We start from the raw sequence: 25571 nt of genomic DNA on the forward strand, positions 1-25571 counted from the left end.
CAAATGAAAGTTACAACAAACCAGAGATCATTGGAGAGTACTTGAAGTCTTCTGCTACAGAGATAGAAGGATGTGTTGTGGCAGAGCCATCTGCAGTTCAGATGGTTGTTGGGTATTTGATTCGCAAATTTTTTTAGTGGGTGGTGTGCTTGTCAGTTGAAAGTTGTGATTCTGTAGATTTGTTTACTACCTTCTACATAGCATTAGAATTCGTGCATAAGCTTCTTTAAGAAATCTGCGTTAAAATTTATCGTTATAGAGATTTAATATTTTTCATTTCGGATCCTAATACGAAAAAATGGCGGATTCCGAAGAGACAGCTGTCTTGGAAGTTTCTTCAGAATGTAAACCATCATTACTAAAGAAGCAAGACAGTAAAGATACTGACATAATGTCAAACTATAGCACTTCACTGGAGGGATCAGTGGTAGATATGCTTCTTTGTTCCACTTTTAATAAGCATTGAATGTTATTGCCAATTTGATATTCAAATTTCTTTGAAGTTTTTACTTTATAATTAAAATATTGTCATTTACTTAATTCTTTGTTTATATGTACCCTACAGGTGGCTTCGCCATCCATAGAAAGTTTTTCTACTCTTCCAGATCAAGAAATGTCAGAATTTGGCTTGGACACTCGCGACCTGCAAGTGAAAGTTGATAATCCACAGAAACATTTAGACACACTTGAAACATACATAACATTCCGTATCACAACAAGGGTAAATATTGAAATGCACATTTTATCTTAACCCTCCATTAGGCGCTCCAGTTTGCAGAACGCCATTAGTCGCGATAGGTCTGTCAGACCATGCTACTTTTGTTATCGTGTTGCAGATTATTTTTATTGTGAGGGAATATAATTTATTGTAAATGTTACATGTGTGCAGGAGAAACATGACAAAAGTCTTTTGTTCAAAATTATACTTTAAATGAAAACTAAGCGCAATATATGGTAAAAAGTATAAACTAATTAAAATAAATTAACTTAAGAATTAATCAGACTCGCTGATATTTCTTCTTCATTGTTCAAGAGCAGACAACTTTCGAAAACTATTTTCACATGTATATTTGTGAAATTCTCAACAGCCGTGAAATGCAGGTAGCTGCTTTCTACATGAATGTTTTGACCGTGGGAATAATGTGTCTTACAGTTGTATGTTTTACCCAAGCCCTTGGTCCAGGTAACGGAGGGGTTTTCTCCAGGAACTTCAGTCCCACATGGCATCCCAACAAATCACTATCTCATTACTTCGCAGGTGTAGAGTAGACCAGCATCCTGTGTCACACCCTGTGCAATGACTGTCAGTAAGTTGTTATAGGGCAGTCATATGTCATAAAAATAGGAATGTTATTTATTAGCAATTAAATTACTAATTCTGATAGCTAAAACTTTCTGCTTTTTCGTTTCAAGTTTCGTATTTTCGTTACAGCAGTTCTAATATTGTAAAATTGGCTTTATAATGTAGCTGAGAATACCGATTCTCAAGTCTGATAAATATGATATTAAACAATTAAGTAAACTATAATAAGGACATACAAAAATAAAATAGGTATCTCAGAAAAACTGAATATATGCCTTGTCTCAATACAATTCAGTAGTTTTCGTTATTTTTTTTAATTATTCATATTGCCAAAAACATTTTGGCTAAATCTGAAAGAACAGATCGCTAGTAGGGGAAGTTACCCCATTCTCGCCACATGACAGCTGTTCTCTGTCTACCCTTCGCCCTGTGGCTCACTCCCAAGTCCACCATAATGAAATATACATTCGACACTCACGCATTTAGCATAACACAATACACAACAGCTTCTACGCTCTGTTATTTAAGATTTTCTTAACATTTTAATTTTGTGGCTATGTTCCGTCATTCCGTTACTGAAATAATTTGAATTTGTTTTTGTAGAGGCAGTATAATTTTTTTTTTTTAAGTTAAGAACAAGCATGTAAATCTGTGTAGAGTAATTTCTCGCTTTAAGAAATTTGAAATTTCAAATTATGTTATATTATTTGGTAATGGAATGACATGAATTAAGTAATGGAATGACAAGACTTCAGTAACTTTAATATAATACGCAATATTGCAAAAAGTATACCATGCTGAAGTATACTTTGTTCTTTTCAGCTAATTTTGTATTATCATCATCATCTTTATACCATACATGGAAAGTTCAATTCAACATTTAAACTTAGGTACAGAAGAAGCCGTTACTGAATTCTTTGTTCGAAATGACATTTCTTGGCAAGCTCCTGGCACGAAAGATTGTGTGAGTGTTAAAGATGAAAAAAATAGGTGAAAAAAGCAAGATTCAAAAGAGATACTGGTACGTGGTCGTGACTTTGAAAGAAACTTATGCCATATTTAAGAATGAGTTTCCGAACATCCCCATAAAATTGGCCAAGTTTTGTGCCAAAGTTTATGTGTACCATACAGGAAACCCTGCACAATGTTTGCCTGTGTCATTGCCATGAGAATGTGAACCTACTTTTAGAAACAGTAAATGGTATTATTCCAGAAATTAGAAACACATCTCGTGACTTCATTAGCACTATAGTATGTGATCGAAAGAAAGAAGACTAGCCTATATGATGTCAAAATATGGTAAGTGTTCAAATATATACCTAAGATATAAGTACTCTAAATGAGAATTTTCCAAAGAGTTGGTTAATGAACCAGGAAGTTACTCTGAAAGAAACTCATGGAACTGTTATTCAGAGTGTTGATGCTCTGTCCAATTTGCTACTCCACTTCTTATGTTACACATTCATCAGACGACAACAGTTCACATTTTTTTAAGAAAAAAAAAAAGAATTCTGCAAATGAGAGGAGCATGATTGTGCAAGTGAACTTCGCAGAAAATTATACAGTTCTGATGTGGAATGAAGTTCAGAGTACATATTGGTCAGAGGCACAAACCACCATCTTTACAGCATATGTTTTGAACTCACAAAATTCTGGATATTCTTATGGTGTTATTAGTGATGAGCTTCACCACAGTAAATAATCTGTACATGCATTCTTGGATAAATTATAAAGCTTTTTAAAACACAGAAACTGTTACTTTTTTGAGTGATTGTGCTGCCAGTCAGTTTAAACAACGTTTTCTATTTGCAATCTGTTTTTTTAAGAATGCTATGGTGCAACAGTTTCGTGGCACTTCTTTGTCACATCCCATGGTAAAGGAGTTGTTGATGGGATTGGTGGAACTATAAAGCGAGCAGTATGGATAACCTGCATGGCAGGCCAACATAAAGTGAGAAATGCTGAGAACTTTGTAAGCACAGCACATGAGAGATGCCAAGGTGTAAATGTTTTTTATTTTTCTGCCCTTAAAATTACAAAAAAACAATGATGACTCGGGCAGTATGTGGACTGGAATAGTTCCAGTAGAGCAGACTAAAAACATTCATGCTGTGATACATGAATGTTTTGCTCCATATATAATCACGTATAAATATTATTCACTATCACCCCAAAAACATATTCGCAATTTCAAAAGAGCAATCTTAGAAAAATGTAAGTACAACACAGGAAATGGACAACCATTCTGCTTTACTTCAAGGGAATTTTGCTTTGGTATCCTATGCTGGAAAAAGAATACTCGATTATTTGTTGGTAAAAAAGACATACGAAATTACATTTCCGTGAAGAAATGATGAAAATGGAAAAAAATATTTACATTTCCCTCAAAAGAAGATGTGTGTTTGGTAGAAGAAGACCAAATTGTAGGCAAACTGCCAACACTTACTATTGATCAGAGGAATAAGTACCATTTCTCTGACCCTATCACCAAAGCAGAATAAAAGTGTCATTCCATTACTATTATGAATATTTTTTTAATATAATAATATTGGTGGAAAATATTCAATTCATATACCATTTCATTTCTCATTCATCCTTACATGTAAGCAAGCTGAATTATTGTATTGTTTATGAGGACAAGATGCATGTTCAAATGATGTTATTCTGTTACCAGGAACATTTTAGTTTGTGACACTAATTACATTTATAGAAAATAAATTTTGTATTCCATTGAAATTATATTTATTTGCCTTGTTGAAAACATAGTACAAAGTTTACTTCGCTTTTAATTTTTTGGTCTATATCTCTATTAAAAGTGTAAAAAAAAAATATGAACCATTGTCATTACATTACTCATGGGACTGCCCTGTATGTGTGGGTGAACGACCTGTAATTAGTAAAAAAACACTTGATAGTTGTTCATAAAAATTTAATATCTGTTACAGCAGCTATCTTATCTATTTTCGGTGCTCATGCCTTTAGACTTTATTGTTAAAACTAATATATATTATCTTGCCACAAATGGAAATTGTCTTTCAGACATTGTCATTCTAAAAATAAAATATTGACACCAAGGTCATCTGTTGCCCAGAAGTCATAAATGTTCTGATGTCCACCGTGAAATATTCGTGCAAGGTAAAATAAACCCAAAAAAAACTTCCATTTCAATTACATCTGTCAGTCTGCTCTTTCACAAATGAATTTCTGTATAAGGGTGTCTATGTAAATGTTGGCATTTTCAACTATCAGTAACAAAAAGTTTCCAACAATCAAATTCACTTTTGTCATCCTTAGCAACCTTTCTTACATCACGTAGTTTTGTCAAAATCGGGTAGCTCAGTTAGTAGAGCAGCTGGCTATGGACTGAAAGGTCCGGGGTTCGATCCCAAGTGGTGACGGGATTTTTCTCGTTGCCAAACTTCCAGAACAGCCCTGAGGTTTACTCAGCCTCCTATAAAATTGAGTACCGGGTCTTTCCCGGGGGTAAAAGGTGGTCAGAGCATGGTACCGACGACACCACCTCATTCTAGTGCTGAGATCATGGAAAGCATGGGACTCTACCTCCATGCCCCCCAAGTGCCTTCATGGTGTGTGATGGGGATACCTTTTTATATGTATTTATTCACACTGCAAATGGGTAAATACCCGGTGGTGACAGTGTAAATACCCAGTGGCAGTGGTAAATACTCGGTGCAGTGTAAATACCCGGTGGCAGTGTATAGCGCCTGTGTCTGTTCCTTTCCAAGGTGATTTCTTTAATTTCATTCTGTCTTTACCTAAAAAAGAAAAATGTGGAATCTGCTAGTAATATAAATATGTTAATACAAAATTCTAATTTATTTTTACTAATGACAGGTACTTGATTCATCATTCACCCATATAAAGCCAGTTTTTTTTTTTGTGCTTTATTTATAGTCGCTTTAACTGTAGTGGTCATATCGCAACTTTTACTGTAGGTATATATCATTTTGTCTGAAGTTCGGTGTTCTCTGTAACCCAGAGACTTCTGATGCCCCAACCTGGGGTGCTCTCTCACCATCACAACATCCACAGCACCAGCTGGACACTTAAACCTTGCTCGAACAGATAACCGAAGTGCTCTCTCGTGACAGCTGGACACTTAAACCCCCGACTGAAGCACCATCTATCTCTAAGCCAGACATTTAAACTCTCACTTGACAGGCACTATCTCGTGTACAATGTTGCAACTATTACGATGACAGATTACTGAAATATACTATTGTCAGAGAGTTATGGATCTGTTTTTCGTGGAAATTGAATACCAACCCAGCATTTGCCTTTATTACTGGAAATATATAGTATAATAGATTGAGAGAACCACAAAAGAAACCTCAATTAGGTTGGTTGATCCTAGAGTTTGAACCATGGAACTCCCGAATACGTGTTTTAAATGCTGAGTTAACACGCTTGGTTAAAGCTAGTTGTGTAGACCAATTTACCGACAATCGTTGCCCAGGGGCGCTGTAGGAGGCTGGTCTATGCTACACCTGCGATGAGATGATGGAGATTTTTGGGATGCCACAGGGTAACCAGAGCTCCTGGAGAAGACTCCTGTGTTAAATGGACCACGGGCTTGTCCAGCACAAGTTATAAATCGGGTGTACATTGGGGATTGAACTTGGCACCACAAGATTATAAGTTCAGTGCTCTAGCCACCTGACATTATGGTGGCTTATAATAATAATAATAATAATAATAGTAATACAATTCCATGACTTTCTTATGAATCTACAGTTCTTGATTCAACTTCATCTTCAGAACCAGAGTCATCATATTCTTGGAAATTGTCATCAACTAGTAATGAATCATCATCAAAAAAATTATGATACTCTTCCTCCAAATTCTCAGGTTTATGAATGTCATATGTCTTTTTATTCCTATTCAATAAGTAATGAGGAAAAATATATTCCTTGTAGTGGCATGTCTGTAACTTGACTTGTCACATGGGGTCTATTATTCCCAAATGACACATAAGATGATGTTGATCACACATGCAAAGTTAATATTAGAGTGAGCAGGTTGCCACTTCAGCATAACCCTAACAAAAGTGTGGTGCAAGATGTCTTAAGAAGATAAGAATGTAGACCTGTCTGTTGTTAAGATATTAAACTAAATAAATTTCATGGATCTCTCAAATCCAAGTGTGACTAATTGAAGGTTCAGCTTTTGGCTGAACTAATGCTGAGGTAGTTTCCTTCTTATTCTTCTTATACTTGCATATACGAATCTGTGACAGTTTAGGTTTGGTTAGTTTAGGCTTTTATTATGCCTTGCATATACCATTAACTGCATCTTCACAAAAAAAGTTCCTTATAAATTCAAAATGTTCCACTTCCGAAATCACTGGAACTACCTTAGCACTAGTTTCACCGTTATATTTGTTGCAGTATTTGGAGCCTAGTATTTGGTTTCGACTTCATTAGAATATATAGTAAATGACAAGTATAGGAACACCATTTCGTAGTAAATTCCAAATCAAACAATGTAGAGAAAATATGATATATATTTTTTGGTAGATAGTGAGTTTTTGTATAGGTGAATCCAGAAATGTATATAGAGTGTTAGTTGGGAGACCTGAGGGGAAAAAACCGTTGGGGAGGTCTAGAGGTAGATGGGAGGATATTAAAATGGATTTGAGGAAGGTGGGATATGATGCTAGGGTCTGGATTAATCTTACTCAGGATAGGGACTGATAGCGGGCTTATGTGACGGCGGCAGTGAACCTCCGGGCTCCTTTAAGGCCATTTATAAGTAAGTAAGTGAGTTTTTGTAAGGTCGAGAATCGGTGACAGGTTAGGTTTGGTTTGTTGACACATTTGGTGTGCCTTGAATGTATAATATATTATGTCATCGTCGCCATCTTTGCTTCGTCATTTGGGTGTAATGCAACTGTCAGTAATCCCGAAAATGAAATAGCACACTTGGAAACGTGATGTGAACATTGTGGTAAATGTAATTCCACCCACCCATCCAGATTTGTAGCCTTTCTTATATACGTATATTTCACCAAGTATACTGATTCCTATGCCATTATTACAAAACTATCTGAGTTACGCTTCACAAACTTTGTGACTAAGTTATGTGTCACAGACCTTGGCCTGTCACTTAGGTAATCCCTCATCAAACCCTCAATAATCTTGTCACAAACCTTGGCACATTGCTATTACAAGTAATGCTCTAATGCTCTTTTTTCCAGTCTAGTCTTTCATTCTCTGTTTTCGTCTTACAGATGTTGCCATTACTGTTACTCCTATTATGACAAATACCTGTGGGAGATTTTGTAATTCATATGAAGGTTGAGCATCATTCAAAACGAATTATATAATATTTATGTTGTGGTGGACATTTATGATTTAGTTAATGAAGAAAAGTTCCTTCTTTAAAGTTATAGGCTATGAATGGTTTAATTCAAGGTAGAGCATTCACCCACCATTGAACGAATATTGCACACTTTTATCACTGCCAATGTGGCGCTATAAACCAATTTTCAATACTTTTATCACAGCTACAACACATTTCAATTTCTACTGCACTTGTATGGAATTATCACTGCATTAACACACTGATTAGTGCACAGAACACACTTAACGGACTAAATGTAATTATGAAGAATGGAGACAGTGTTGTCTGCCATCATGTTCTACTTCTTCCACTAGGTGGCTCTCGACATGACATAGACCAAGGAGGTTTAACATTTGTTTGCAAATAAAATTATACTAAACATGAAAAATGTTACTACAGGTGTGTAGTGTTATGTTACAGATTAGGTTAGATTAGGTATGTATTATGTGACAGGTTAGGATAGGTTTGGTTAGGTTAGATTAGGTGCGTAGTATTATGAGAGAAGTGTTGGCGACACTGATACCCCCGTTAATCCCTCCTACAAATTACGTCAGATTCAGGAAATATGGCGGTATTTCTCATTCATGCACAACGAATTTGGTATATAAGTAAGATATGTATTTGAGGTGGACTAGGCGGGCATACAGCACTCCTGTCCACACCTGTGGAGTAACGGTCAGCGCGTCTGTCCGCGAAACCAGGTGGCCCGGGTTCGAATCTCGGTCGGGGCAAGTTACCTGGTTGAGGTTTTTTCCGGGGTTTTCCCTCAACCCAATTCGAGCAAATGCTGGGTAACTTTCGGTGCTGGACCCCGGACTCATTTCACCGGCATTATCACCTTCATTTCATTCAGACACTAAATAACCTAGATGTTGATACAGCGTCTTAAAATAACCCAATAAAATAAAATAAATACAGCACTTCCAGTGTTCACATCCAATTTCTACTACTCCATACTATAAATCCTAGGCATTTTCAAGGTATTTTAACAATTTTCTCTAGTGGCTGATTTATAAGTAATATTCACCATGGTTTATATAGGCCTACATTATTCGTGCCATAAACGTGCTGCATAATGATTATGTTAAGTCGTTAGTGGTTTATAATGGTATTCCCATGCTGGACATTCAATGTTTTTTGTTTAACCATAGTGTATAACTACTAAGTTATTTAACATTGAATGAATTGGTGATAGTGAGATGGTATTTGGCGAGATGAGGCCGAGAATTCGTCATGAATTACCTGAAATCTGCCCTATGGTTGGGGAAAACCTCGGAAAAAAATCAAACAGGTAATCCACCCAAGCAGGAATCAAACTCATGCCTGAGGACAACTCCAGAACAGCAGGAAAATGTACTACCCCTTGAGCTGTGCCAGTGGTTCATTCAATGTATTAGGATGTAGGCTATTATATTCATGTACATGTAATCTTATGCAGACATATGTACAGACGTGGACAAATTATTAGCAAAACTGAGACTTTTATTGTATAATTTTACAAAATTTGACTTTTCAATTTTGACCGCAGTTGACAATTTTACATATTTCTGAGTACTATAATCATAAAAATGTCAACAGTAGTCTAAATTGAAAAGTCAAATTTTGTAAAAATATGTAACAAAATTGTACATTTTGCTAATAATTTGTCCACGTCTGTATAACACCATTATTGTGATGATATTTCTGAAGTATATTTGAATTTTTTTAATAGATAAAACATGAAAAAATGTTGCTAGTTTAACTGGTATTTCTTTTATATACCATAATATACAAAACTATTTGATATTACGTTTTGTTGTAAGTACTGAACATGAAACAGTGTCAGTCCTGGTAAAATCTCAGTAAAAATTCGCAACATTGTGAGTATTTGAAGAAAACATTAAAAGACTCAGATACATCAAAACACATTTACGACATGCATAGGCCTAAGAATCACTTCAATAAACTATCATTCTCAGAAAGAAGAAAAAGTGACGAAATAAAAAATGAACTCTTAGTTTAGAATCGAATTCTTATTGTTCCAATATTAATTGCTTTTGTTTGCAGACTTCTCGAGCTGAGTTTGATGAAACTGAGTATGTTGTTCGGAGGCGTTATAATGACTTCATTTGGCTTCGTCAAAAGTTAGTTGAAGCCTTTCCAACTCATCTAATTCCAGTAAGTAGTATATAAATTTCATATTATTTTACTGATTCACTTCCTCACCATACTTTACTGAGTAGCTTGTTTATTTTACAGCCTTTACCTGGGAAACATACACTACTGGCCCAGTTGGACCGATACTCGAAAGAGTTCATTGTAGCACGAATGGCTTTGCTCCATCGATTCCTAAATCGCGTTGCTAATCATCCTGTACTGAGCTGTAACCAGAGTGTGAAGGTGTTTCTCACTGCAAAACCATCAGTAAGTTTATTCTGTCGTTCATGAACATATGTTAAAAGTATAAGTGTTCCATTTATGGCATTACTGAATCAGATTGATAATATAACTAGTATTTAGACATGTAGGGACAACAAACTACTTCAAGTTTCAAGAAATAAGTCTAAATATAAAAGCACATTCATCGCATGGTGGCACAATGTATTGTTTGGAGCTGAGTAGAATGCAAGTGCAGGGTTAAGCGGAGAACAAGAGTAGCATTCTCCTTTCTAGTATGCCATGTTATTGTTGCTATAGCTCACTGTCTACCTGCAATTCTGGGACTTCCATATATCTCAGAACCAGAGCTATGTGAAGCACCTCAGTCGACAACAGCAACGTGTTTGTGTGGGTGGGAGGGGAGCAGTCTGTGGAGATAATTGGTTTATTCAAGATCTCGCAATGCAGTTTGTTCTATGTTTCAGTGAGTGCAACACGTGAAGTGAAGTGAGAGTAATGTCAAATAATAGGTCTAATTATTCTGTCCCATATCGGGTGTTTATTAACAATTTATATGTCCATACAGAATGCGTTCGTGCTGTCAGGAGATTATTTCAAGAGAATTTCCCAGATGTTCGAGTCCCAAGCTGTAGGACAGTTCATAGATTAATTAATAAATTTCGTGAAACAGAAAGTGTTCTTGATAAGCGAAGAAAGCGACATACAGTGCTCACAGAAGAAACTCTGTCGTTGGACAATGCTTGGAAAATTACCCTAATCAGCAACTGTTTCCTGGGGTATAAATAATGGAAAATGAACCATTCTCTACGTTCGTAAAAATACTGAATAAGACTTATATGAACTTCCGAATAAAAATCAATTTTAAACAGTACTGAAATTGAGATGTGCTTGTAAAATTCTTTAAGCAAGAAACACATTATTGTACAAAAGCTAAAATATTTGAGGACTAAGCAAAGATTCATCATGTTACAAATACAGATTTTTTTTACTTCGAGTAAATTTAAATAAATAAAGTTTTGACAATTTTAAAATGTAATTTTTTAACAGTCTAATATATCAGTCTTGCCCAATTTGTAGCCAAAAATTCTTGAGTTAATAGCAAGCATATTAAGCATTCAACTATCAATGTGGCATATGTTGACTTAGAATTGTGATTTGGCTCTTGTAGGAATTCTCAATTCATCGCAAAAGTCGTCAAGGTTTGCTTGGACGCATGTCCAGCTCCTTCCATAATCTGGCTGCAGTGTACATGATGCGTCAGCGAACTCCAGAGTTTGAGCAAGTCCGAGAATATGTTAACACACTGGGAGAGAAACTTAACAGCATTGACAAGATCAGCCAGCGCATCCATAAAGAGAGGCAAGGTAACTGTGCACTTATTACTACATACAGAGTGAATAAATAGTGTTTCTCAAACTATGGTCCATAGACTGGTCCTCAAGCTGCAGGTCGGTGATTGCAGTATAAATTTAGTATCTAGCAAATATATTAATTTAGGTAATATATTATGATTCCCTAATTTAAAATGGGTGCAGGATCATAGTCATTAGATTGATAATCACTGGTATACTGTACAATGGAGCATTCACAGACTTCATTAATGCTGGGAGAGTTCTCTTTTCAGGATTGAAATTTTGTAACATTGCCTGCTGAAGTTAAGAGCTTTTAAAAATATGTTTTTTTCAGGACAGTATATATCTGTGGTTCCAGGACATAAAGTGATATGTTAATTTCTGGCGAAAATGAAATTTTGCGATATGCTGTGCATCCTGATGGTATCTTTATTGTGGCAAAAAATGACGTGCATCTCTCTGTAATTTTTCTTTCCAATCCATTGCGGCCACCGTCATAGCTCAGGAGGTAGAATGTTTGCCTGCTAATCTGGAGTTGCACTCGAGCATAAGTTAGATTCCCAATTCCTCTGATTATCTGGTTGGGTTATTTTCGAGGTTTTCCCAGACCATAAGGCAGGGCTGGGCAATGGGAGCACATTCAAACTCTAAACAGGGATGCTTAATATTCATCAGTCATGGAATCAATGCTGTGCGGTGTTCGGCGGGGAAGAAAGGGGATGGAGAGAAATCATATGGCTCCCCGTGAGAGAGTGGAATCTCCTCTTGCTGCCCAGCCCTGTCATAAGGCGAATGTCAGGTAATGTATTGCAAATGTATGGCGAATCTTCGACCTCATCTCGTGAAATATCTCGCTATCACCAATTCCATTAATGCTAAATAACCCAGTAGTTGATACAGAATTATTAAATAACCAAGTAAAAAAAAAAACAATAATCCATTATTATGATTACTATGATTTTATACAGCCGTTCAAACTTCAAATGCTGGGTCCTGAAAAACAGCAAGAAATGACATATCAAATTAGACTTGGAGCCACAGAAATATTTCACTTGATTACACTAAGTTTCATGCGCGCTGTGTGTGTGTGAACTTGTTCCTGCGCTCACTGTACTCCTGCGCTGTACTAAGACTGAATGTGCCTCACTAGATTTGTGTCGCAGCTGGAAGACAGCACTATATTCATAAGAGTCTGTCGCATTATGTTATTACTTATGTTATTACATATTAGAATCCCTTTGTTCTCCCAATCAGATTTCATTTAATACCGACATTTATTTCAAAATAAGATTACAGGTATGGGGCCGTGGTTGCTTGAATTTAGAAGATTTATTGCCAAAAATATATAAACATTGGACTGTAGATCCATATAAAATAATACACGATGTCAAGAGCCACATTTCTTCGATCTGACCATGGCCATTGTTTGATGCGTCTTTTCTAACTGATGCCAACCTTCCAGAAACATAGAGAAAGTCTAGAAAGTCTGTAACAATGCTACATCAAATGTAGCGGCAATACATAAACTGATTAAATTTCCAACTTCTTTACCATGTTAATATTTAGTATTTACCTTGCTTGACTAGTTTCGAAGTCTTATGCTTCGTTGTCCAAAGCCTAGGAAATTTAATCAGTGATATATAAGTGTTAAAAAAAAAAACAAAACAAAAAACAACTGTACTATTGCTGCCACATGCAGCTAAATCACAAGCTAACTACACATTACACACAATGTTAGGTTTTCCAACTCTTCACATAATATGTCTCTTACTTTTATAGTGCCACTGGTCCATTATCTTAACATTTCACTTGATTCTTCATTCCTGTTCCTAGAATACCTCTATGAATTGCATCAGATGCATCCCATCTTCACACTCTGGTCTGCATCTGAACCTGAGCTGAGCCCAGTTTTGCTGGCCATGGCTGCTGCTGTTGAACACAATGCTCAAGCCCAGCAACATGTCCTCGTCACTTTCACACCCAATATAGCGCAGGTAGACATTTTATTACGAAGTTTATTAGTTCCCTGCAAACCATTTACCACTCACTTCATTATATTAATGGTTTATGGTTAGATGAAATTTCTTGTGATGTTTACTGCTTCTAAAATCTCATCTCTTGTTTCTTCTCATTTTTCAAGCCCTTGAAGGAATATCTTCTGTACATAGAAGCTGTGAAGGAAGCTCTGACTCGTCGTGATTCAGTTCAAATAGAATATGAACTGACTGTAGAAGAACTCAAGAAAAAGAGAACAGAGAAAGAGTTGGTAGGTTTATTTCAAATATTTCTTCTTTCTCTTTGCAATTGTCCGCTTCTCTTGTCTTCCTTATCTCCATCTCTTTCTATTTTCCCTTCCTCTTAATCCTTTTCCTGGTTTTTTTCCTCTTTTTATTTATTTTTTGTCTTCTTTTTCCTTCACTAAACAATTTCTTGAAAGTCTCTAGTTCGTTAGTATCTTGCTTTTCAGTATAAATGTGGAAGCAGCACATTTCCATACAAATTGTAGTTTATAAGAAACATGTTAATGCTACACGTCCTGAACATGATATTTTGAATTAGGATGACTGTCTAAATAAGTCTCCTTTCATGGAATAATTTCACAGGTTCAGTAGGCAATTTAAGGTTTTTTCGAACCTTATTTCCGTAAAATACAAGTTTCGAAAATGGTTGCCATTGTTATGTGAGTCTAATCTGTATGTTAGGCTTACTGTATACCACACAAGACAGACTGTTTCTTACCATAAAGCTGTGGTTTGAGTCTCTCCTATTTTGTGCTGTATAAAATAATTGGACGGAAGACTTACCTGGCAACTTACTCTTCATCTGCATTATATTATTACATTAGCAACATATCACCATTTTTTTTGGAGTAGTTAAATAACAAATTACAATGTATTCAACCCAAAATTTACCTCATATTTCATTATAAATTGTATACTGGTAATACAGATAGATGTTATATTGTCTTATAAAGAATAGTGAAAAAGTTCTTTAGTTCATTGATTAAAGTTCACGTTAACACTTTGTTTGTTAAAAACATAAAATTACTTAGTCACATGTTAAAAAGTGTTAAAAAGTTCGACAGACAGCCCGTTTCGACATGATGTTACGTCTTCATCAGTGTCTCCTGAACTACTGGTGATCTTGAATTCTGCGATGTGCATTTGTCGATTGTAGGGGTGGGGGTATGTTGCTCTTATGGTGGGGGCTGGTTGTTGTGGAATAGAGCAGACACATTTTACATTATTACACTTCTTTTGATTGAAAATCAACTGAAAAAGCTGGTCATAAGCTAATTTAGGGTTACTGTTTAACGTGGTAAGTCATTCATTTTGTTTTTATTAGTATAGCACAGATAGCAACACAAAAGTGAAATGTGTGTTGCTTTTGCGTGCAAAACTGCAACAATGCGCTAGATGACTCCTGACATTCAGTGTAGGAGAAGGAGTCAAGCATGCACATTCATAGTTGTACATACAATGAGCAACAAATATTAATGACGTCTTTTACCATTTTGAACGTGCAAAATAATACTTGTATTTTGAACTCTGTGCCATTCAGAACCGCATAAATTGCATATCTTTTAATGATAGAAAACACACTTTTTTGTATTATAATTATTTTATTACACGAAAGGCAACTTTATATCTTATCAATTTGGAGTGTTTTATTGACAATATGTACCATTTTGAAGTAGACACCGTATTTTACAATTTGACGATTATGTCATCTGGACTCATACCCCATTATGAATGGATGGCCACACTTCTCTTTTGTCAGCAGGTCCAGTGGACTGACTGGGAGGTCTATAGACCATTGACTGCCATCTAGGGACTCTCCTCTGTCCCATGGCAGTCCACTAAACTAAACGAAGAAATGGATTATGTACATCTTACCAAATGTCCAACCCTTTGTTAATTTGATCAGTATAATTAACATAAGAGACGTTATTTCTGTAATGTGTAATCTTGCTCAAAGTTATAATTTGCAATAGCGTCTATAAGTAACTGGATTGAACTTTGGAAATTGTCACATAGATTTTAATGAGTGAATAATGGCCACAGTTTTTGGGAATGGAGTAACTATGATAATAGGAAGTTGTGCTGTGTCTTGATCTAATATGTTTTCTGTGCTGTGCAGTTGCTAGCAGGAGAGCAAACAGCAGTGTCCACATCTGGAAGTGGAGGAGGGGGTTTCAGCATTGGAGGAACATCTCTGTGGAAGAGTGCTGGGGAAATGAGAGATGACAAATTACAGAAACTAGCACAAGCCATTCCACAACTAGTGAAACAAGTTGAGGTGAAACATGTATCTAAACTCTGTGTATCAATTTTAAGAGCATACAGCATATAATAATACCTCGAATGACACTTGTTAATTATAACACTGTTTTATTTTATTTTTTAAATGCAATTTGATATTTTCTATTTTATTTTGTAACTGCAATAACTGAAATGTCTCATTAGCATACAAATCGGTGTAAAAATTAATAATACATATATTATCGATAATATTATCAAATCAACTGTTATACACTTTCAATATTGAAATTTGGTGTAATTGTATTGTATCAAAAGCAAGACAACACACTGTACAACTTCCTGTTTATGCTTTAATATATATCACTATCTCATTATCCTATTTGGTAATAATGCGACACGTGATTTCAAGTTAAAACCAGTGCTGGATTAATACTTAGCTAGACCACTTAGAAAATGCAGCTATGGCGGAAATCTAAATCATTTCCTTTTCCCACATTCGCTGCGTGTTCCCCTCTGTGCATTCCCCAAAGTCGATCACCCATCAGAATCGGGCCGCTATTATCGTGACTCTCATTGTATTACGTTGTTTACTTCTGTTTCAACCGTACATTTCTGGTCAAAATATTTGTCCTCTATTTTCCGCACATGCTCACATAATTTCCTCAATTTTTCGGGAGAATATTCATCCATGAGTTGATGATCAAACAATATTTCTCACGTAAAGACATGCTAATACTCTGGTTATAACTTAAACACACAGCACTATTACTAGTATTCATTTATTTATGCTATACTACACTTCACTTCACTTCGGCACAACTGTACTATGAACTCAGCATTTGCCATGAACAAGAACTGTGGGAGGGGAGATTAGCGCATGCGCATTACAACTGCATTTACAAAGTGGTATCCCTATAGTAGCAAAGGTAATATATGCTATAGACTTCGTGCTTACAGGGTCCATGTCCCTCAATAGAAAATATAAAATTAAATGAGAAGCATTTCACCCTCTTATGACTTTACTGCCAGGCAGAAATAGTTTCTGGACCATTGCTGGACAATATCCAAAATTGTCCTGGTCTTTCTGTTTGATTTCCAAATAACAAGCAGTAGCTCCTTTGAACACTCTTTCAAAACTGAAAATAAATAAAAATAAATGTGCATTGCAAAATACTTTAAGTGTAGAAGCTGTATAAAAAATAACACTTAGTGTTCGACATACAGTACAATGCAGATTTATCTGTTACAGGAAAATCAGGACAAAGTGGAATGTGCCAATGAAAATCTAAGAGCTGATTTGGATCGATGGCATTATGAGAAGAAGGATGATCTGAAGAAATTATTTGTGGCACTAGCTAATCAGCAGATAAAATATTATGAGCAGGTACTATCATTACTTGTTGAATGTAAAAATAAAATCAGAACTAGTTTTGTATTCAATCTGATATATCTTATAGTCTGTATATAAAGAGAAAGCATTTCACAAGGATTATCCATAGTAATTGCACGAGTGCTGTTTCATCTTGTTGATCATTTCACAAGCCCGAAGGGCAAGTGAAATTATGCTAATAAGATGAAACCACGAGTGCAATTTAATAATATTATTCAACGAATAAAATTAAGTAACTTGCAAAACCGAATTACTTACGTAAATGATAATAGTTATAAAACACAGCAATAAAACATGTTTTCTTGTAAGGAAGTTCAAAAACAAATTGCCACCTATCACGGCATACTACATACTATTACCACCTACTCGGAGGGGAAATACAAAACAACAATAGTTAACCTCAAAAGTAGAAAAAGTTGAAATGTTACATTAACAGAATAAAAACACGAAAGGTTTTTTACAGACATTTATTTTGTTTATTACTTGAAGTTACAGTTATTGAAAACACAATTTTCAAAGTTAAATTTTATTTGAATTTGCCACGATTACATGTCCAATATTGTACGAGGTGTCTTATCAAGAAACACAACTGTGATTGGTTCATTTTGAGGCAGTTCTGAAACTTTATTGGCCCTTATCGTAAATTCATCCTGTAAGTTGAATAGTCTCAAATATTTCTGTTTACTATCCTCAATGTACAGGACCATGAAAAGTACTATGTTACCATATTAGTTGTAAATCAGTTTCCGAGACATAATAGGCCTACATTTATTACATATAATTGCAATGGAGGGTAAAAGAAACTGGTCATTCTAACCTATTATCTCTTGGCTTAGTTGTCTCATAAGTGATGCCTTGTTAGTATCACTTGTGAGGTTCAGACCTGTCTTCGGACAGTTGAATAAACAACAAAGAAACAATGTCAACGAGTACCATATATTATCAGTAAAAATACATTCTCATTATTATTCCCCTTATAAAATTCTGACTTCAACATTCTCACATAAGAATTTCTCTTTATGAACCATATTATCTTTGTAGATTAACGTATTTTTTATTGGCTACAGTGATTAAAGGTGACATTTACCTTTATGGTCACTATATATATATATATATATATATATATATATATATATATATATATATGATACAGTAATTTTTTATTACTTTTCTTCCTAATCCATTTTTATGAAATGAAATGTTGTGACATAGCTGTGATATTGTCATAGTGCAATAAGACTTCTATTTTAAGTACATGTAATTATTGATCAATCTAGATGATACATAATATTATCGGTATGTTTGTTATTTTGTTATAGTATAATGTTAATGCTACCAAATTCGAATAAACTCAGTTTTAAAAATGACATGAATGAGAAGAATGTATCTTCAGTTGCATCTAAAGGAAAGATGTTTTTCTCTGTACCTTAACTTGTAAAACAGCTCTGAAACTGTTACTTTTCTATAAAATTATTACTAAAAATTTTCTTTGTTGGGTGAAGGATAATGCAAGCATAAATATGACCACATTTTTTGTGTTAATAGTGGTCAGAGCAGCATGAATAAGATGCTTTCATGAAGACCGTGACTTTATAGATAATACTTCAGTTTTATTAATAAAAGAAAAAAAAAAACAAATTTAATTACAAGGTGATTCATATAAAACTCATACTTTTCATTATATGTTTATTTTAACAAAAATGATGCTAGTAATGCTATTGCACCTTAAATATATAGTAGGCCTATCTCTTGGAGATTATTTTATCTTTACATTAAGTGCTAAAAATGCTATCTTTCCACTTCAAGACACAGTTGAACACGCCATTTCATGCTCCTGGCCATTTGTTGGAGCATTGCATTGTTATTACCATTGACTTTGCAGGTAATATTCTTCCTCACATACTTCAGAGTTCGAGGGCATGTAGTGCAATCATTTCCCCCCCATATATCCCCACAGGAAAAAAATCTGGTGAGGGCAAATCCGGTGATCTCGGTGGCCACAGTTGCTAGAGATAATGCAGTCGTCAAAGAAACTTTGAATCAGCTCCATGGACTGATTGTGATGTATGACAAGTGTCTCTATCCTGGTGAAGGCACCCTTGATGCAACTCACTATTATTCAATTGCTCAATAAATTCCATAAAATGCGTTGGTACTGTGCAGTGTTCACTTTTCTGTCGAAAAAAAAATTGGACTCTGTATTCTCTATGCTGCTATTGCACATCAAACTCAGATTTTAAATATGTGCATATTCATGATTCCCATGCAAATGTTGTGCAGTCCAAATGCATGTGTTCTGCGAGTTAATGTAGCCACAAAATTGAAACCATGCTTCTTCTGTGAACCATGTAATGTACAGCTGTCAAAAGAAAAAGTGGCCGCTCTCCTGAAACCAAGTTCCCTTCGGGTATCTTCGCTACAATTCGGAGACAGGCGATGTTACATGTTGTTGCACCACGTTGCCTGATATCTACAGTTATAATTGAAGTATACTGTGTGTTATTCGATAGCATAATGGTAGCGTTCAGGCCTCTTATTCATGAGGTCCTGCGTTCGACTACAACCTCGTGCTTTTTATGTCCTTTTTTGTTCTGTTTTTGAGAGAGACAAACTAGACATAATGGCTCCTTTCTCTTTTATGATTATTTTAGTAATAAACATCAGGTTCATTAATATATTATGCCATGACTTTATCATTATCATTATGATATTGTGGCTGCAAGTGGAAAGAAAAAAAGATTTTATTCTCAATAAAAATATCTTTCGTGGCATAAACATAACAAATTTACTGGCGTCGGCCTTAAAACATTCAAACAATTAAGCGTTCAAAAAACAAAACAAAAAGCCACAATTCAATATTTAATCTATCTTCCTCTTATCTCGATCATCTTGCAGTCGAGTGGGCATGGAATTGACTAGTCTTTGCAAATAGCGACTGTTCTTAGACACGATATTCTAGGCATTCTGAACATACATACATAAATGTTCTGTCCATGGGCAGGTCTTTCATTGCAAACCCAGTAATCGCCAATCTTTCCTATTTTATGCCTTCCTCTTAGTCTCCGCATATGATCCACATATCCTAATGTCGTCTATTATTCTTTTCAACCAGAGACCCAACCAATTCCTTTTTCTCTTTCTAATCAGTTTCAGCATCATTCTTTCTTCACTCACTTTTTCAAACACAATTTTATTTCTTATTCTACTTCACACGCACCGTTCTTCTCCACATGCACATTTCAAATGCTTCAATTCGTTTCTCTTCATTCGTCGTAATGTCCATGTTCTTTCCCCATACAATGCCACACTCCACACAAAGCACTTCACTAGTCCCTTCCTTAGTTCTTTTTCCAGAGGTCCGCAGAAGATCCTTCTTCTTCTATTAAAAGCTTCCTTTGTTCATGTTTGCAGTTTTTCTTGGGAAGGATAGGCCTAAATGCGGTAACATCCCATTGCTTTCCGCACACCACTATCTCTTTCACATCTTATTAAATTCCAGGGGGCCCAAGCGTGGAGATGAGGAGAGTGGATTTGACTAATTGGGCCCTCCGGACTTCACCGAAAGTCACGGCAAGGGTTAAATATTAATTCTATCAGGATGTTTGACCCGGTCAGAGACCGGGAAATCTCAATTAGCCTTTGCCCCCCGCATCCTGGACTAGCTTCTACGAATCATCAGAAAATCTTAGAGTGTGATTGGGCCAATTTTTCCGAAAACGTTTCCACACTTTTGCTCTCGTAGCTCAGCGGACGAACGTCGGAATTTAGATGTCAACGTCTCAGGTTCAATTCCTCGTTACTCCTTTTCATTTTATTGTGGTTCAAGATAGTATAATGTAATAATACAAAAAGAAAAAGTAATACCAGTATTATGCAACTGGATTTTTCCAAACCTAATATTAAATTTATGTTATTTATATCGCTAAAGAACGATTACAATATAAATAACTTGAATATTATTTATACAGTATCACTAAAGAACGATAACAGAATATAAATGATAAATATCGGTTTGTTTAATTAATATATTGCGAAAGAACAATAACAATATAAATAACTTGAATATTGTTTTATAATGCTAAAGAAGGAAAACAGAATATAAATGATAACTTTAATATTATTTAAATCGCTAAAGAACGATAACAATATAAAAAACGTGAATATTATTCATATCGGAATTTCACAGATTTATTACAGATGTATTTAAGAAATTGTAGAAGAATAGTAATTAGTAACAGTGTCCTATTTATTCTTCTTGGAGCCAAATTTGTAACTTTTAAAAGTGTGGTTACTATGTTGAAGTGTATGTGTTGCAACGGATGCTTGATTTGTTATGTATGTGAGTCAGTTATGGGATACTTGATGTCGTCACAATGTCGTAATTATAGTTTGATTGTGTTTGTGTGACTATTGTGTATTAATTTATGATGTATGGTACGGAAAGCTGCATATTTGTGTTATAGAAGTGTTACGTATGTGTGTTGTTAATGTTTTTGTATGTTTCAAATTGATAACTGATAATTGTTTTGCAATCGCAATGCCTAATTTACGGATTGTTCATGTTTTGTTTACATCGCGTAAGCTAATTTAATTTTCTTTTCCATTTCTCTTTATGCTTATCTTTTTTGTGTATAAAACTATAGCCCTAACATACATATGTAAAATAGGGCTAACCCCCATTGGAGATACAATAATAATTATTATTCATATCGTTATAATACGATAACAGAATACAAATGATGACCTGAATTTTATTCATATCTCTAAAGAACGATAACAAAATATAAATAACGTGATATCCATAAAGAACGATAACTGGATATAAATGATAATTTGAATATCATTTACATCGCTAAAGAACGATTAAAAAATAAAATGAAAACTTGAAGAAGGCCCGAACCCACGACCTTTGAATCATTAAACAAAAACTCTACCGCTGGTCTACGAGGCGTAGATATGGAACACTTTCATAGTTCCGGAACTCCTTGTACAAGCACATGCATCGTGTAACATCGCTGCGACCCGAAGTGGACTTTGAAAATATTCGCTGTTCACGAGTGCGGCCACTTTTTTTTTGACAGCTGTACAGTATGTTAGGATTCTGAACATTGGTCACTTGAAACGAACGACAGTAGTACCCTCTTTTAGCCTTATTTGGCTCTGGCAGCTCATGAACAGCCGTCATCCTATACGGCTTTAGGTTAGCCTTCTTCGCAACTCTCTGACACATCAAGTACTAATACCCTGTCTCCTGCGACAAATGCCTTAATGATTTATGGGGTGACTGCTGCAATCACTCCAGTTCACAGCAACTGCCGGCATTGTCAACAAACAGTGCTTGCTGGTTTCACTCACAAGATGTCCATTTTTTTTCAACTTGCACACCAACGCCAATATTACATTTCTGTCTGCATGATTACAAACATCAAATTCCCTCTGGTGTGCCCTTTATGTCACTGTGACTGAGTTTATCCAGTAGTTTTTTTACAAGGAGCAGCCATTGCTGAAGTGTACTGGATTTTCAATGTCAGTGATAATGACCAATTTTCTGTGGTCCGTGAAGTGACAATGAATAAGGAGATAGTTGCAAGTTGCGAAACATCTGTGCCATTACGTGATACATTAATGAAACTCCTAAACCGACCGTGTAATTTGAAAAGAAAGTGACTCATGATGAATTTTTATTCAAATGAAATGAATGAAGAAAAACATGAGTTTTATATGACTCACTCCATTATGGATGTTTAAATGTATAAGGCCAAGAAGAAAACAACTAATATTGGTTTGGAATTGATAACTTGTAAGGTGTTACATTGAGTAAACTCTTTTCTTCCAACGAATTTTTTAAACAAGACAACTGCGGAATAAAATCGTGAAAATAATTTAACTTATACGCGATTTTTCTCATTTTCTCTATCATATAACACCAGCTGAACATAACTAGTGGAGGAATGCACAAAATGGAGCACAATATCTACCTTCATTCCAGTTTATCCACTTCTTTGCTCTACACCTTAATTCAGCAGCAACATTCACCAGTCAGTTTTTACCAGTGTACTTACTAGGTAGTGTTTTCTCCACTTCCCTCTGTGGAGAAAATTATGCTTATTTTCTTCTGTATTTTTGTCTGAGATTTAAGATTTTAAAACTGTGATAGGATATTGATTGATTCGATTTATTTCGTTTAATTTTATTCCTTTATTCATTATTCATGTTCTGTCTCTGACTCTGAATGTCTACCCTTAATATTTATGCTCAAATATCAGTTGGTAATTCAGGTGGAATTTTTGTTGAACATGATAGTCATAGGGCAGGTTTTCTCGAGATAATCCCCTTTCTCCTGCTATAACTCACTAATTCTTCATTATCATTTAATTGTTACTGTTCCATAAGAAAATATGTAGATTTGTCAATCAGTATAGTATTGTATCATTCATCATAATATAAAGAGCTTCATATTCTGACCATATTATTATGCTTCATATATTTAAGCATAATGCAATTAAGAGATAATAGGAGGTATAATAATACTTTGTGCTTACAGTGCCTTGCAGCATGGGAAGAAGTTCTACCTGATATGAAAGGAGTAGATACGACGTCATTCTCTCCAAATAACAAGGCACAACTGCAAGTATCGAGCTAGCTCCTTACACCAACATGCAACTGAACGTACCATACATGATTATTGTAAACATACCATGTCTTGTGTAAAGCACATTACACCACTTGCACTGGACTGGCTTGTATAGTTCGCAAAATCTTTTCAACATAAACTAATTTTCATATTAATAGCTTAAAAATAAGTGTTATTTAAAACAGAAATGACACTATGACACACTTCACAGTATACACACACATAGTCAAAATTTGAAACAGTTTGTTACAATTGGAATACATGTTGAAATTACCATTATATCGTCTAAAATGCATTATATCGTCTAAAACGTAAGAACAGATAAATATTATTTTGAATTAAATACATTCATTATTTTTTAGATGCACTGTCATACATGTATGTTTGTTTGTTAGAAATTTATTGGAAAGATTTTGTGTCGTATTCTTAAAATAAGTTAACAAGAGATTATGAAGATTTTGGATTTTTCAGCAAAGTGTTCAGATTTAGTTTCTTAGAGATTTCGAAACTACTCAAATTTTCATTCTCAGGATCATATGATTCAAGACTTAGGAGGTTCATACTCTGTTTTGTCCATTATGTTTGATTTTTGTCCCCTTGTTTGGATTAGCTAAGCATTTTGGAACAAATTGAGTAATGGACCTTCCAGGTTTCGACTGATACAACATTGAGGATGAAGTCTATAAGTAGTTTCTAATCTTTGGTGATATTAAATCCCACCTAATGTTAGCAAAACTCAAAATAATCTTCATAACACAATAGCAGTGAAACTCTGAATCTCATAATAAGTGATAATTTTAAAAACAAACAACTGATTCGAAAGTTTTACTAATGTAAAACACAACATTCTGTGTTTTCTTGAAAAACGTATATAGCAGTAGATCAGTATCAGTAGTGTGAAATAAACAATTTTTTCTCGTCACTCAAAAAAACTTAATATAATATATATTTTCACCAATTTGGAAGAGTTTTGTCTGAAGACTTTATGCACATACTTAAAATATGGCTCTTCACTTTTTCTTGACATTAATGAAATACATATAGCTCTTATATGCATTTACATTAGGGTGACCAGACATCCAGTTTTTAACGGGATTGTCCCTTTTTTTCGGCCTGTTGTCTTCTGTCCCAAGAAAAGAATGCTTGGGATGCCAAATATCCTGTTTTTTTTAATGGCTTCCGGTTTGCCTAAATTATTGTTAAAATATTTATTTTTCTTCTGTTTTATTATGAAAGACAAATACATTAGTTTTACGAACATAATTCAGGTTGTAAGTTTTGTGTTAGGAATACCTGGCACCAATACATCATCAGAAAGAGTGTTTCCATTGATAAATTAAATTTGGTTTGACGAAAGGGATCAGTTTTCAGTTAAAACTATAAAGGCCATGTTAAATTAAAATGTCATTTCAAAAATGTGTCTTGCATGAACTCCTATAGTTTCCTGAAGGAAAGGCTAACACTTCTCGAGAAAATTCACTCATCAAAGATGATGCAGGTTGTACAGTTGATCTTCATGGAGAATGTTAAAATAGTTCAAAGGTAAATTTTATTATGAAATAAGTTCAAAATGGTGACGTGGATATGATGTAAGGTTTAATTAACCTGAAGTATTTTTAAACAGATAAGTTAACTTAATTAATCCAGACTAGTAGCAATGTAAAAATTTGTCAACAATGACTTGAGCCAAGTATCCGTGCTACAGTATTATGTACTTGCATAATTATTATAGTCTAGTTATTGTAAACAGTGTAGTATTTATTACTTTAAAATAAATAAAACTGGACCTTATTACTGATTGACATATAAACACAAGTAATAATGAAAGTTTAGATAAAATGTTGATTCATGTCAGCTTTAATAAGTGTCCCGTTTTTTTATTCTGGAA

General features: G+C 34.8%; 1 protein-coding gene across 2 annotated transcripts; it reads left to right on the forward strand.

Moving 5' to 3' along the window:
- Window positions 1-42: 42 nt before the first annotated feature.
- On the forward strand, window positions 43-24744 carry LOC138714881 (sorting nexin-7-like). 2 transcript variants are annotated; one of them, XM_069847118.1, is made up of 10 exons: window positions 43-427; window positions 566-721; window positions 9713-9823; window positions 9905-10069; window positions 11214-11409; window positions 13231-13391; window positions 13538-13663; window positions 15538-15696; window positions 16909-17043; window positions 23594-24744. In XM_069847118.1, exons 1-10 carry the CDS (start codon window positions 299-301, stop codon window positions 23690-23692), a joined length of 1437 nt encoding a protein of 478 aa, XP_069703219.1. In that variant the 5' UTR covers window positions 43-298; the 3' UTR covers window positions 23693-24744. The 2 variants fall into 2 exon arrangements, with proteins under 2 accessions (XP_069703219.1, XP_069703220.1); XM_069847119.1 differs by having other exon boundaries at window positions 163-427; window positions 15538-15690; window positions 23594-23832.
- The last annotated feature ends 827 nt before the right edge of the window (window positions 24745-25571 follow it).

Source organism: Periplaneta americana, chromosome 15, assembly GCF_040183065.1.
Source record: "Periplaneta americana isolate PAMFEO1 chromosome 15, P.americana_PAMFEO1_priV1, whole genome shotgun sequence".
NCBI classification, from domain to species: domain Eukaryota; kingdom Metazoa; phylum Arthropoda; class Insecta; order Blattodea; family Blattidae; genus Periplaneta; species Periplaneta americana.